The sequence below is a fragment of the Cuculus canorus genome, chromosome 4 (genome assembly GCF_017976375.1).
Source record: "Cuculus canorus isolate bCucCan1 chromosome 4, bCucCan1.pri, whole genome shotgun sequence".
NCBI lineage: Eukaryota > Metazoa > Chordata > Aves > Cuculiformes > Cuculidae > Cuculus > Cuculus canorus.
The window spans coordinates 30,381,786-30,398,088 of record NC_071404.1 but is presented as its reverse complement, the minus strand read 5'-3'; the positions used below and the strand labels follow the sequence as shown (position 1 = coordinate 30,398,088).

At 40.1% G+C, this 16,303-nt stretch overlaps 1 protein-coding gene across 7 annotated transcripts in view; it reads right to left on the bottom strand.

The window, feature by feature from the left end:
* Positions 1-16,303, bottom strand: part of CRACD (capping protein inhibiting regulator of actin dynamics) — a 121,918-nt gene that overhangs the window by 19,339 nt on the left and 86,276 nt on the right. For all 7 annotated transcript variants that reach the window (XM_054064680.1, XM_054064686.1, XM_054064682.1 and 4 more), the window contains one exon: positions 3,467-3,602. In XM_054064680.1, coding sequence (XP_053920655.1) covers positions 3,467-3,602 — 136 coding nt within the window. The remainder of the gene's footprint in view (positions 1-3,466; positions 3,603-16,303) is intronic.

The following is a 16,303-nucleotide window of genomic DNA, read 5'->3' as shown; positions in this document are numbered from 1 at the left end:
CTCTGCTGCTGGAGCAGCATGTAGTTTGGGGCATTTCGCTTCAAGAAAGATTCTGAGAGTCCAAAATAGAAGAGTGGTGAAGAACCAAATGGTATATGAAATGGCAGAGGATCTCCAGAGATATGTATTTGCAGCAGATCCAGACTCAAACGAAGATTTCAGTATACAGTGCAATGGACCTCTTACAGATGCTTAAGTGTTAAGAGCAAGATTTTCTGGATATGCCTGAAGATACTTAAAAGATTGGTGGCATTTGTCACCTGAGTCTCTCCTTGCAGAATACTAAAAGCAAAGCAGATGACACTAAGGACAACAGCAACCCATCTGCAGGGCTTAGTATGAACATAGGAAAAAAAGATAATCTGCCCTAGAAATCCTAGAATTATAATGGATCTTAAAAACTATGTAACGATGAAACTCAGCAGAAAATAAGGAAAAAAGATTGCTTTTACAACAGCAGATAGCTTGAACCAACACAATATTACCTCAGGATACAGAACAACTATTGAAAGCTAACAAGAGGTCAGGTTTTTCTCAGCCTGACTTCTAGCACACATAAAAACCTTTGAACATGACTAAATCCATTTACAGAAAGTCCAATAAGATGCATGCTATCAATTGGAAAATCAAGATAAAGAAATGAAAGCTATTACAGAAAGAACTGATCTACCTTGCACGCATAATCAGACAGAGACAATTTCCATAATTCAGCTAAGAAGCTGAACCAGTGCGTACACTGGCCAGCTACTGAGTTTTGAACCACTACACAAAATATTTTGTGGGTTCATTACAACTCCAAGGTCAGCAGAAATGCAAGGTGAGAAGCAGGAAACACTTTGATGGTCAGCAGAATGAGATCCAGCATCCTCAGAACTAAATGCCTTGCATTTCTATTGTCATTTCAAAACTCTTTTCACAATGGGCTTGTAAGCACAGTCCTACTTCCAAAAATAGATTTACATTTTCCAGGAACATTTACTGTACAATCCGCCAAAAAATTAATGAAAATGTTAAAATCTGGAGGCTTTCATCCCCACTTGGAATACAGCAACTTCAGAGCCAGCAAAGCGCACTGAATCGTGGCAACACTTCTTTACCGAGAAGCATCTTGCCCAGCAAATGGAAACTAAAAGTACTGTGCTTCCACTGTGATGTACAAGCCTGGGCAAAACCACAGCGATGTTGGAGGCATAGCAATGGCTTTACCTGCAAGTGGCCACAGATTTGGCTTGAAGGAGTGGCATGGTCTATAGAGGAGATGAGTCTCTTCTCGTGTTCCACCACTCTACAGTTCCCAGTGGGACTAAGCTTGTAGAAAGGGACTGCAAAGTACATGCAAACTTCTGATATCAGAGACTGAGTATCAGGATTTTCTGTGACTGCAAAACCACACACAAAACAGTCTCTTTTTAGAATACTGCAGCAGTGAAAAAGGATGTAGTATTGAAGTGGTGAATGCATAAAACCTTCAGACAGGAATGATAGTCCAAGTAATGGGTCAGACTTGGGACTCAACTCTAAGCTCAACCTAAAAGTGTACAATGGCATTTTGACATGACCTTGTCCTAAAACTCAGGGAATAGTTGCAGAAATCATGACTAGGGTAATGGGGACAGTTATGTGCTGGACAGTAGGTTTTGTAGATAAAAGAGGTGTCCCCAGGCTTGTTAGAAGAAGTCTTTCCATCAGGTTATGAAAAAAAATCCGTGAATCCATTAATATATAACTTCTGCATAAACATGTAAATAGACAGAAGCGTCATTTACAACCTATTATTCATTTCCTTTCTGATTGAATAGGTTGCTCTGGATATCACCATCATCAGTAGAGTGGGAAAAGCTGAACTGAGGATGCTGTTAAAGGCTGGGTTGCAGCTATATTAAGAACTATCGTCCTTCAGTTTTAAATACAAAGGTAAGCACAGTTTTGGCATCTGCAGCTGAAGAAACACTCACCTTTAAAATACATACAAATAACCACTCCAAAAAAACAAAAGACTTATGCGAAGTTCACACTAACAAGAATGTATCACCGCCCATTTATTCTGTGACTTTCAAGGGTGACTATTTTTGCTTTGATTTTCTTGAGTTACCATTTGCTTAGTGAAGATAGTTATTAGCAACTGCAGTAACTGTACTTTTTATCATGTCTCTGAATTTAGTGAAGGCAATAGTTTCCATTGGGAATTGTAAGGTGAGTTTGGAAATGGGAGAAGCCACTCCTACAAAGTGAAAAGTTATCTAGAGAAAATATAACATACAGAAGCCAAGACAACCAACCAAAAACAGGGAAGGCACAGCTTCTCTCCAGAAGTCAATGGGCTTTGTATCCAAAGAACACTTCAATATTCTGCAAAAGAAATCCAACTACCTCGTATCTTTGCCCAAAGTCAGAAGTAATTTAAAATATAATGGTTTATAGCCTGTAAAGTAGAATGCATTGAATCTACCTGAAGCAGGGAAATTCAAGCTGCAATAACAGCATGGAGAAATTGGAGCTGGCCTAGTGCGGTTTGTACTTAAAAATTCATCCACAATCAGCAGAGACAGTGCTGTTCAGGTCTGTCTGCTGACAGCACCAGACAGGAAGAAGGAAAATTTTCATCCGGAAGGTCAGATGTCTACTGTGCGTGATCTCTCACTTACTAGAAAAGACAGAGCACGGGAAGACTTTGGAGGTAAAAGCAATCAATGGTATTTTGCTAGTCAGCTACAGGGTAGCAGGACCTAAACAGCATAAACATTTATCAGCATTTTAACAGGACAGGTGAGCATCCTCAACATTAAGCTGAAATGTGCTTCTGAAGGAGATCTCTTTCAAGGTCTAGATGGGCCTAGAGCTGAGAGCCTTACAGATAAACAAGAAGTAAAGTAAAAAATTAGTTAAACCACTAATGAGACAAAGATTTGGAAGACACAACAGGTCATGTAAAGCTCTTTAAAAGCAAATAATCAAATGTGTTAACTATGTAGTTATGTGTTGTTTGCTTTGGAGAAATAAACATATCCATCTTTCATGAGAACCATTGAAAGGACAAGGTTAAAAAGAAGGAAAAATAATGTAATACACACATAAGGATAATTAGATTTGCAAACAAGTCTCACTCTGTATGCCATTCCCTGCCTCCAACACCACCCTCACTTTTTCAGTCATACCACTTCTGTAGGTCTCAGGCACACAGATCATGACATACCAAGGCCGTGAGTTCAATTAAAATGATTTCCACAAGATGCAGGCATTCTGCAGATTTGCTTGCAGCACCACTTGCCTTATCTTTCAAGACCAAAATCTAGACCTACTGAAGATTTGCCAAACTATTTACATAGATTTTGGGCAGACAGTTTACGTGGCTGAGAAACTGCCCCAAGGCTACTGAAAAAGAAACCCATCTGTATCCACATTTTACGCATTCTGGAGCCCATTTTCCACCACTTTTCAAATATTTTTCCCACTTAAAATTTCTTACCTGAAGAGTTTTGACTTTTCCTAAAACGTTCTCCTGTGACATTGCTTGGATGGCCTGTTCACTCTCTGTTCTCCCATCAGGTATAAAAATACTGTCATGGGAAAAAGCTCGACTGCCCATAGAATAATGGGAGGACCTGGAAAAAACAATTAAAACATAAATAAGCACAGAAATTAATTTATGAAAGTGACCCTTCATAGCTGCCCTGCGGTAGAGTTGCCCTCCCTCTTAATGGCTTTGAACATAAAAGCTTTGAACATTCTCAGAAGAGAGGTATCCAAACATTTTCTGTCATCAAAAGTTTAATGGAGGTACATAATTCCTTTACACACAGTTTTTCTACTTGGAAGGACATAGAGTGGTTTTAATAGGTGTGTTGAGAAGTTCAATCGATTTTCCTTAGAAGTCTCAAATCTAAATGTTACTTTTAGGATACAGGGCAGATGACAATGCTGCATACATTACTAGACTGCATATTTAAGAAAGCTTGCATTCAAACTTAGTCAGTCTAAGGCACAAAAGAAAGGCAGTGGGTTCCAAGCAAAGGTAGCTCTATAACACAAAAAGACCTAATACTCTTTAGTAACCTAACACTTAGCTGCTCCTATCAGCACAAGTATGATCACACTGACAATCAAATGTTATAATCAACACTTCAAACTGATACAAAGCTTACTATACCATTCTGTGTGGGTCTGATTAGCAACAATCAGTAAGAGATGCTCATGTGTTACTGTTGTTAAACCAGATATGTTGTTAAACCAGATACTGATGCCAAGGAGAGGAGTGCACCACAAACAACCTGCATACATAGCTGCTCTAAAACCACAGGCAAAGGAATTAAACAAAAAGTGGTTTAATTTACTGGAGATTTTAAAGGCTTGTCAAGAAAACTGAGAATTAAAAAAAAAAACTGTTGTGGGTTGCTACTTCTTTGTTTGCGGGCAATCTGGGGGAAAATGTTTTAGTTGGAAAGTTATGTTTTGTCCAGCCTAGAGTATTTAATAGGGAGTGGAAAGCTAGTAAAATATAAGTGGCAAAAACCGCAGTAGAAGAAAATAGAACAACTGAGAAGTCTTAAATCTCTCCTTTTAATGACCTATTGGCAGCTCTGCAGAATCCATTTACTGCTCCTGTAAAAAAAACCAACAACTGGGAGGAAAGAAAATAGATATTTTTTAATACCAATCTAAGTACCAAAATGTGACAAAAACATCGTAAACAAATACTTCCTCAAAACCAAGGAAGAGGATACTTCCAGAGAGAAGGGTAAGTAAAACAACAAGAAAAATTAAAGCCTCACAGGTTTAAGAAAAATCAGCATACTATATTTTTCTCCCTTTTGATATCTACTAGTTGCTTTTAAAGTACTCAAAATATATTTATTCATACTTTGAAAACAAAGTTTGGAATGTATTAATTACATTTTCATCTCTTTTTTTACCTGAGGTTTGATCTTTTTAAGTAAAAACTATAATCTTTTCTTACCAAGAATGTTGTATATTATTATAATAACATTTTATAACAGATCAAATTATAGCCTATTCTTGACTTTTATAAAAAAATTTCTTACAGGTAACATGAAAATATCTGAAAAAAGGCACCTCCAAAACCTCAACTTCTCTCTAGTTTGTACATAAAATACTTCTGCACTCACAAAATAAATAACTCAAACTTTTGGGGAGAAAACACACAGCTCCCTGTATTTTACATATATGCAAGCACATAGTAATTAAAAAATTATTTTTTACCTGAAATTAATATTTTGACAATGTGATTCATTGAAACAAACCAGCACACAGTCAAGAAAAGAGATGGTCAATATTTCACACTATTTTTAGCCATCAAACTTTTATTTATTTTTTTTTAAATAAAACCCAAAGCTTGATTGCCTTTGGCTGCTGAAGGTAATTCACCTTCTTTTAGAAACCTTTTATTAGAGAAACTATAAAAGTATATTTTAAAATCCTCTTCTAAAAAGGTTTCTATACTGAATCGTCATGACTCAGTGTGTGCACAGAGCTGTGGTAAAACTGCATGGCACTGGAATATATCTACTGTCCTAAAGGAATCAGTCCATGAACCACAGTTTGAGAAATGCTCCTCAAATGGAGACAAATTCCCAGCAGGGCTGGCTTGCAGAATGTGTGGTTTAACAAGAAGCTGGGTGAAAACTGGCTTTTCCATACAACCATGTAAGTCTGTTTTCAACTGAAAGCTCCAGTATTGCATTCAACAAGCGGGAAGGGGAAATCTGTATTCATAACCAAAACTGAGAGGAACACACAAAATTTGGCCCATGCCAACTTCTCCTGCATTTGCATAGTTCAACATGTAAAGAAACTCCTGCAGGTGCAGAAGGCAAGGCCAGTGGCGATTTACAGTTTACTATTTACCTTTGAGCAGAGAGATTTGCTGAGGATGTAAAATCCAGGTCATACTGTGCTCCAAACACACTCCTCTCTCAAATATTTTCCCAGCAACAATGTGGTTCAGATACTCATGGCTTTGTCTCACAGCTATTCACCATGCATGTAACACACATCTCCCCTTTTGCTGTCCAATGAGTAGGTTGGCATTCTCATACTTAAAATTAGAGAGCTCATGTTTGTCCCTATTGTTTGGAATAGCTCATTAGAGGGTGAGGGTTGCAATTCAGGCATCAAATTGTTCAGTGACTTGTTTACAAGTCATTCTTGACCTTACTAATGAGTCCGTTAATATTTAAGTCAGAAAGAGCCAACCTGCCGCTTTTGAGCCGAACAGGGTTTACTAACAGTCCAAACCCCAACACTTCAGCTGAGCAGCAGCAGGGATGTTCTGGCAATGGGAACTGCCCAATAATCTGAATCCTTGAAATGGAAAATGGAGACTGTTGAGGTAACTGCTGGTGGACTCTCTAGGACATGGCTGTGGATGAACACCTTTCTCATTCTGCTACAGAGCTGAGGATACCTTTAGTGATCTAGTCTCACCTCCTGCCTGTGAACTAATCCAATGAATCTCCCCACTGAGATACACGGTATACCAACTTTTGGCTATGTGCAGATTTTGGTTTATGGCTTGTGCGATCAGATTTCTTAAAAAGTGGTTTAAAGCTTCCTTTGGGACACTGGGTCATGTGAAACAGCTTGGAAGCTTCATGTCTCCCAGAAGGATAAGTACGTCACCACTGAAAGTGCAACCCTATCTTTGACAAGTGTCCACAATGCTACCGATGGCAGGTTAGGACCGTGCTAAGCACGTACGGCATACTTTCCCCACACACCACCTGCCTTCAGTCTAGGCACTTCCTCATCACATGGTATCACACATTTTTGTTTCATAGAAGTGAGGTCAAATGTATTTGAAAGCTTTTGTCCATTTTTGTTTTCTTGTCAACTTGCCAACAAAACAAATTTGCTTCAGACTGTCAGAACCAATGACGCATTCACAAGAAACCATGCAGTGAATTAACCCAAGACAACTCTTTCTACTGTATCCCTTCAAAATGCCTTGCAGATACACATACTATTTCAAAAGTGAGTGACTGAGCATTTTTGCTGGCCACATGTGTAATAACTGGTAAAAGTGTTTTAAGAATTTTGCTTAAATACCTGTGAAGGCTAAAAAGTACTGGGAAAAAATATAATTGCACATTGTAATAAACTAATTTCTTTTACAGATGAGTTCATATAGTGTTTAAGGTGGTTTCCAGGCTAGTTAAACTTTCTGAAATGTTTCTTATTTTACTCACCTGGAGCCCACAATCCTTTTAAATCTTCCCAGCTGTGAGTTTGGCAGATTACATACAAAGGCCCTTTTTGCAATCCTCTCATGTTCTACTTTCAGAAAACTGACTTTCTTTTAAGTCATAATAGAGCATGAATAATTGAGTTTCCTTCACTGCTACCACCACTCCCATCTCTGAAGATTTTCCCCAAAGCCTTTATATAAAAATGTTCTCATAAACCATATCTACACACTGTGCTTCAGAAAGCCCTTCCCTCGACAAAAAGGTGCATTGACAGCAGGAACAGCTTTTGATAGTTTCATTATGTGTTAGAAACGGGCTACAGTTGTAGCCACAGTTGAAGGTATTACACAGTTTCAGACTGCCATATCTCTTCACAGAAATCAGGGAAAACAGTGGCATCAGTTTCTGAGCACTTCTGTTGATAATACTGACGATGGCACTTCAGAGGTTGTTTGTGCTGGAAATAATTTAATCATCATCTGACTCACTTCTAGAAACCTGACTGAATTAAATAAATTATGGATGTGGTATACAAAGCACTTTTCGCAAATCCTTAAGGATGTTATTTCTGAAGACATGTTGCAGCCCAGGTATCGTGTTCCAGTTTCAGTTCCAATACACAAATTTCAAAATGAATTTCCTTATGCTCAATGAAAAGTTAGGTTCCATTAATTCTCAGAGTTTTGCCACACCTGTGTCCTCTTCAGATCCCTGAAGATAGGCAGGAATACTTTTGACTGTCTTTTATTAGGATAATTTCTGAAGTACTACTACATTTTTGAGAAGGTATGAGAGGTGATTTGATAGACATGAGCTTTGTCGCAGAGTACACCAGGGTATGTCTTTATCTTGAGGGCACCCAAGAACGTAAACGTACAGCAGAGCTGACCATCTCATAGGATTTTTACAAATAACGTACTCAGTAGTGCCAAATGAGTGGGAAACAGAGCACGACATGGAGTGCGAGGACCACACCATGTATTGACCATGGGCATGATGTGGACTCCTAGCCCAGGTTTAACTGTATTTAGCTGTAAGAAGAGTTGCTTCAAATACATCTTTTCCCTAACTAGCCTCCTTCTGCACAAAATGAATATGTTTCTCAGACTCTGATTAACTCAGTACTGATCAATTCATTCCCCTGGAAAGGGAGAGCACCTTCTGTTGCATTTCAGATTTCTGAAAAAATCCCCAAAAACACAGGTAAAGCTGATTACATAGATACTAGAAGTCTCACAGATCTAACGTATCTATATATGAATTTGGCTTGCAAAAACCTCTGCGCAGTAACCTCTTACTGTCACTCTTGCTGAGGTGTTTTTGCGTGCTAAGAAACTGGAAATCTGGAACAAATCCTCTGCAGCAGAATAGAATCACCCTGAGCCTACAAGAGATGTCCTATTCCTTTCCCATGAAGATCAGCAAACAGAGATTTCTCTTCAGATTCCCATCAGCCATCCATTGCTGTGCATCATTTTCTTTTTAGGATGCAATCTTCTGTCAGCTCTCATTACTCTGAGTCCAGACTATATGAGGTATCACCTTTTCTCCCTTTCTCCTCCTTCCTATGTGTTCCCATCACTTCTTTTGCGCCAGCTCAGTGCTCATGGATCATGGGAGAGAATTGAGAGAGATGTTCTGGCTAAATAAATAACAACAACAACAAAAAAAAACCAAAACAAAAAAAAAAACCCACACAAAAATCCAGCAAAACCCAAAATCCCGCACAACTTCCTGGTTTGGTTGAGCAAACACCGGCACAACAGCCATGTTAGCTGCATGTCGAAAGAGTCAGATGACTGCAGCCTGGACTTCAATCAGCTTATTCTGCTATGGGACTGCACCATCAAGTACAACAGTATGTAACTAATACTGCACAGAATATAAGGTCTAGTTTACCCTGGTACTGGTGGCTATTATGTTTTAGACCCTATTTTCCTCCAGAGTTATTTCTCCCCTCAAAGATAAATGTAGGGTCCTTATAAAGGGGAATTTTTGCCAGCAGGGAACACTGAGGTCTCAGATCTTGCATAATCCCATACCAGTGCATTACTGTAGTACAGAAAGCTCACACCACCAACTGCCTCTTCAGTGTGTCATAAATGTTCCTCCCACTCCGATATTAAAGAGTTAGAAATAGAAACTGGAAAATAAAGGGAAAGAATGAGTTGTTCTGTTCTTTCATGTTTTAGAGATTGACTCCAAAAAAAAAAAACCAGTCTCATGACTTTTACTCTTTTACATTTCCATTAGAAACAGATTCTGTAATCATTAGAGATCAGAGCCAACTTTTAAACATAAAGGCATTTTTAACACTAAACAATTCACAAAGCGTGCAGAGCAAGAATGAGGGTTTTTTTAGCCAGGTACTGACCCTTAGTGTAATTTCTTCAAAGAAATCTGAGAGTCACCTCTCAGAGTAGCGCCCCAGGGAAACGACAAGTGCAGTGATAGGTTGCCTTTACTTAATGTTTTGTTTTCAAAAAGAAATCCAATTCCAGCTCTTTGCATCTACCATGTATGCCCCCAGGGCAACTAGAGATGAAAAACATAAATTGCATTTTCTAGTCATTCCAGAGAGGCATTAATACAGTAATAGAGGAAAATGGATTGTAATTCTGAGCTGTATTTTTAGACTAGTCTCTTTCATCTGTCATGCTCGAACGTGAGTTTTAGTTCTTACTCGTGCATAGATGGGGAATATTGTCCGTCCTGCAGCATAGCTCAGGTTGCAGCTATGCTTAGACAGCATTAACAAACACATAAACAGAGTCTTCACAAGATGAGCAGGCAAAGGAGAGAATTTTTAGCACGGTACCTGAAGATTTCTTTCTCACAAAGTAAAAAGGGGATCATTTCTGTGCTCAGTCCAAAGATAAATCCACGTTACCCTCGGGAACTGCAAAACCTCCAGGGATTCACTCTGGGAAAACTGCACAGTCCCATTGTTACAACCCACCAGAGTCCCATGGATGCCCATGACCTGCTTTGCAGTCTCTGTGTTAGTAGCTTTGCTTATTTCAGAAGACATCATACAACATTGTCTTATACAAAGCTCCAATTTGATGTAATCAGATCTGAAACCTATGAACTTACTATAAAATTAATTATTTTTAAAATGTAGGGACCAAGCCTAGTTTTGAGAGGCTGATGCATCCTTAATGCATGCTAATAATCTAACTAAAATCACAATCATTAAGCACACAGTAATTAATCATGGGAGGTGTCAAGGACGTGAGTGCGCTAAGAAGCTTTAATCATAGAATAATGGTTTGGCTTGGAAGGGACCTTAAAGCCCATACAGTTCCAAACCACCTGCCATAAACAGAGACACCTTCCACTGGATCAGGCTGCTCAAAGCCTCCTCCAGGTCGGTCTTGAACACCTTCAGGGATGGGACATTCACAACTTCTCTGCGTAACCTGTGCCAGTCTCTCACCACCTTCATGGTAAAATATTTCTTCTTAATAGCTAATCTAAATCCCCTTAAAACCAAACCTCAGCTTAAAACCATTCCCCCTCATGCTATCACTGCACTCCCTGATAAAGAGACCCTCCCTTGCTTTCGTCGTGGCCCCCTTTATGTGCTGGAAGGCTGATAGGTCTCCCTGGAGCCTTCTCTTCTCTAGGCTGAGCTATCCTCAGAAGATAAATGCTTGACCAATCTCACCTGGGAACCCCATCCACCCCTACACACACAACCAGACCCACAGGTACAGGAACTCTATTTAAGATCACAGTTGAAGATTTGGGCTTTGGTCCCTGCCTGAGCTATGCTGGAGAGGTGCTCGTCTCCAACTCACCTACAACTGTGCCTGGCCATGAAGCCCCTTGATCCAGACCTCAATTTGGAGACTGATTATCTTGCTTGCCCTTGGCTCTACCTTCTCAACTGTGGACCCGTGGAGTGATCAATGAATCTGATTGTGACCTACAGGCCAACTTCCTGGTTCAGCTTCAGACCTGCCTTATCATCCAGAAATTCCCTTATCTGTACTCCTGGTTGGACCTGGCCAACATCCCAGGATCTGTCCTGTATGCCTTGCTTAAATACTGTGGGACTAGGCTCCGGATGACGAGGCTTCTATTCTGCTGAGGGATCCAACTTCCTGCCCCACTCGCCTTCCTTGAGGGATCAGCCCTACCCTCACTGCTTTTCAACAAGAAGGTACCGAGGTGGGACTAGAAAATTAAAGAGTCAAGAACTACAAGTAATATTTCACCAAACCCTCCAACCTCAGAAAGTCTCAGTACACAGAGCAAAGAAAGGTATCATTCTAGTTTCCAGTAATTCTGCAAGTGAATCTTTAATATAGCTTGAGGATTGTGGAGAATTCACCAGCTGTAACCGAAATATACAGAATAATGGAAGGAACGGAGCTCTAAATGGTCCAGGTTTCACATCTGACCTGGCAAATGGCTGCATGTGACACAATTCTATCAAAAAGTAGCACATGTCCATGCAAAATTTGCTCTAAAATGTGGCAAAACGTGCAGAAAATAAGCGAAAAATTGATGTTAGCCTTGGCAGGAAGAAGTGCTATATAGTGATTGCATCCAGCTCATAAGGATGCAATCATAAGCCTTCTTCCTCCAGTTACAGAAGGCGTCACGCTCGCAAGCTCTCATCCTACTTGGGGACTTCAACCACCCAGACATATACGGCAAGCTGTAGGCAATCCAGGAGACTCCTGGTGTGCATCAAAGATAATTTCTTAGCCCAGCTAATAAAGACCCCCACCCAAGGAGATGCAATACTGGACCTAATGGTCATCAATACAAGCGAACTCATCAGTGACATTAGGGTTGGTGGCAGTCTGAACTGCAGCAATCATGCACTGGTGGAGTTCAAGGTCCAGAGGGATATGGGACAGGTGAGGAGTATAGTCAGGACACTAAATTTCAGGAAAGCAGACTTCCAGCTCTTCAAGTAATTACTCGGTAGGATCCCCTGGGACATGGTCCTCTGAGACAAGGTAGAGGAACAGAGCTGGAAAACGTTTAAGGAAGCTTTCCACAGGGCGCAAGAATGCTCCGTCCCCGTATGTAGAAAATCAGGCAGCAAAGAGACTGGCATGGCTGAGTCAAGACCTGCTGCTTAAACTGAAAAAGAAGAAGGAACTGCACAGTCAGTGCAAGCATGGACAGGTAACCTGGGACGTGTATGGAGACACTGCCCGGTTCCGTAGGGATGAAGTCAGGAAGGCCAAGGTGCAGCTGGAGCTGAACTTGGCAAGGGAAGTAGAGACCAACAAGAGGGGCTTTTACAGGCATACCAATCAAAAGAGGAAGATCAAAGAGAAGGTACCCCCACTGATGACTGGAAATGGGGATCATGTTTCAACAGAGGAGAAGGCTGAGGTACTTAATTTTTTGCCTCAGTCTTCACCGATAACTGCTCCCATCGCCCCTCCTGGGTCATGGGACAGCAAGATGGTGACCAGGGGTTTAGACCCCCTCCCACAATAGAGGAGGATCAGGTTCATGAACACCTGGGGAACGTGAACACATATAAGTCCATGGGACATGATGCATCAATGTGCACTCCCACTGGAGCCAGGAAGGCACTCAAAATGAGGCACTTAAGAAGGAAATTAGGAGACTGACAAAATCCAATTGCAGAAATCGGGCTAATAAGCAAAAGAAAAAAAAATTGCCCAGTGTATGAGACTTGGATGTGACAGAGAGATGATATCTTGGGTGCTCTTTGAAGCTGCAAGTGAATAGATCACTTTTTCACTCTTGGTCTAGATTGCTTCATACAAAACTGTCCAATGCTGCATCCCCATGGAAATGTAACAAAGCAGTGGCTGAAATTGTCCAAGAAGGAATCAGGATATTCCCCCAGACACAAACTGTAAAACCTTGTGATTTTGTAGGTCTGGTTGTTTTCATGTTTAACCAGTACCTTCAGTCCACGGGGCTTTATGAATGTACAAGTATACTAACAGCTAATAAACAAATACATTAAATCAAATTTCCTTAGTCTTCCCACTTTAACAAAGCAGATTCTTGCAAGTTATCATTTATAGACTGTTGAGTTTCTCTCCTCCCCATTCTCAAATTTAGAAAGCAAACAGCTGAACTGCTGATGATTCATTTTCATGAGATAAAATGCTCTAATAGTCATGCAGAAAAAACAATACACAGACATCAGAAGTTTATGCATTAGGCTTACAAGTTTGAGATGAAGGTAAAAGCAAGACTTTCCTTTATGAAGATCTGAAAATATCATAAGCCATGTTCGGAAATTTTGGAACAGACTCTATGCCAACAACTACTTTGATATGTCTGCTTTACAAGAGTCCAGCTAAATGAGATGCCACAACCAGTCTGTACCTTTGGATCAAACCTTTAACGAAATCCCTGAGGTGGCCTGGAGCAAGAATGTATATCTTTTTGTCCTGCTGCTGATGTTTTTGCCTTACTTAATCAATCACCACATATTCTTTCAAGGTACATATCAGGTAATTACCTCAACAATAATAAAAGAGTCACTTGAGACATGAAGAAAATACAATTAAATTCATTTCTCAGGCCAGTCTCTATGGCAACGAGAGCACATGCCATTGATCAGCAGTTAGCAATCAAGGCCATATTTGATGTAGATGAGTTGTTCTCATTCACATGAAAAGCAAAATGAAAATTAAATATTCAAAAACTAAAATGGAGATACAAGAGGTGAGTAACAGTGAACAAATTGTATCACCTCCCAGAGCCAAATTATATAACATGCTGTTATTGAAGTAGTGGAAGACCACAAATATCTGCAGAAATTCTTAAGCTGAGTACACTTTAGAAAAATCAGATGAATAATTTTGTTACCCGAAGTAAATGCTCTGCTGAGAACAACCACAGAAAGGATAGTTGAGCACAGAACAAGCCTCCCGTATCTCTAATTTCTCCAAAACCAAGCACAAGAATACAGCTCCCAATCTGCACCCTCCAAAATAACCTGCATTTTGTTTGGAATACATAGTGCCTCCAAGCAGAGGTGTTCCTGCTACTTGCTGTGTATGCACAAACTCAATATAAACTGCATTCGCAGTAACGAAGTTCACACAGACTGAAACAGTACACCTATTGCTGCGTTTTCTTTTTTCACTTGTTGCCATCACTCCCTCCTCACTTACAGAGGACCAATTCTTTATGTAGTCCTCCTCCTATCAGTAAAATCACTCCTACTTATCCTTTACATCCCTCTGCGACTCATCATTTGTTTCCACTTTCTGTAGGCTTCTTTCTCAAATTTCAATCCATTAAAGAGATAGTGATTTAGCTATGTTGACAGCTTTGCTTCCTATCATGTCCCTGCCTGATTTTTTTTTTTCTTTGTGCTCTTCATGCCCATTCAGACATGGAATTCGAAATTAATGTAAAATTTAAAATTATACTTTACAAGTCAAATGCCTCTTAAAGGTAATACCTGTCTGGCATTTATTGCTGATACCACAACTCAAGTGACCGATCAAGTCTTGATCACATTATTTTCCCTCTCAAAAATACTTTGAGGAAGGCCAATAGCAGCCAAGTACCTACTAAGAAACGTGCTGTGCAGATGCCTCACCCTATGCTTCACTGACATTCTTTCCACCACTGCCTTTGGCCTCTCTTAAGCAGAGAGAAGCCATTTTTGCACTATAAAAGCTGATGGCTGGTATGAAACCACTATTTCCTTTCCACCTTCAGATTGTCTGTGGCATTTGGACTCAGCTGTAAACCACCAGTGAAACAGCCCAACCCACTCAGCTCCTTACAAAAATTACCTTTAGCAAATTAACAAATGAAGGCCTCTTAAGATGACAATGAAATGCTTTTTTTTTTTCTCCCCAGTCCTTCTTCTGCTCTTTTCAAATGGAAAGATTTGTGCTTGGTGTTGGCAGGTGGACTGTCCACAGAAATTCAGGAGAGTTCTGTTCTTATCAAGAGACAACCACTCATGCAACGTGAAGCTCCACACACATGCATGACCTGATTCATGCTGCATCTTTGGCACTGAGTACTGGTTTGCCACCCAGGGGCTTCCCCCTGGGAACTTCCTGTCACAAGCTGTATAACTTTTGATGCATCCTGGGAACATAGCATGCTCCTTGCCCCAGCTTTGATCCATAAACAGTTTATTGCTTATTTTGCTTATCTATATAGTATAGTGATGAGAACTGTGCAAAACACTTGCCTTAAATCCCAGTGAAGCCTGTCTTTGAGTGCAGACACTAGGAAAATATTACAAAAAGTACTGAAAGATTTTCCTTCAGCTTTGCATATGCCCAGTTGACATTTCTAGAATTGAAGTTTCCTGGCAAGACGTCAGGACAATTGTCAAAGAAAGATAATTTTGAAGTTCTGCTAGTAAACTTGTCAGAAACCAAACGTCATATTTGCAAGGGAATGCTTTTGGCTTCTACAATCATGGAAGTGACACAATGAAGTTATATGATCTCTCCGAGTTATCTGATCAAGTACAACAAGGGTATAGCTTGAATAGCAAATACCAACTCTGCTTGCCAAAATCAGGCATTTTCAAAGAACTAATACATTTGGAGAAATCACACTCAGGCATGTGGGCCCCACAAGCAGAAAAGAAGCTGGATTAATTAACTGAGTAGCAGCTGTTTAATACAGCTCTACTAGACAAAGAGCTCGGTGATTCGCAGTTGAGTCCCAATAACAATTGATGCTGACAAAGCTTCAGCAAATACAAGGCAAAGTTGTTTATGAGACATGGAATCTCTTTCTTTTCTTCTTCACAGGCAACCTTCCTCAGCATATGGAGACAACTAAGATCTCTAGGTGATTTCTTCGTAATGAGGATGACTTTATGTAGGCAACCTGAGAACAGTTCTATAGCCATTATGCAGAACTTGGTGAGGATTTACAGATAAAAGGGTCCCACGTTTCATGGACAGGTACACTCAAGAGACTGCAGTTTGCTGACAGACTTTTCCCTGCAAGATGATCAGTGTCTTCACACTTGAGTCTTACCGATATGACAGGTCTCATTCCAGGTCTTTTAAATAGTACATTCAGCCCAAGGAAAGGCACTCTACTGTACCCTCTATAAGAAAAATATAATTCCCCACTGCCTCCGCACATCAACCCAG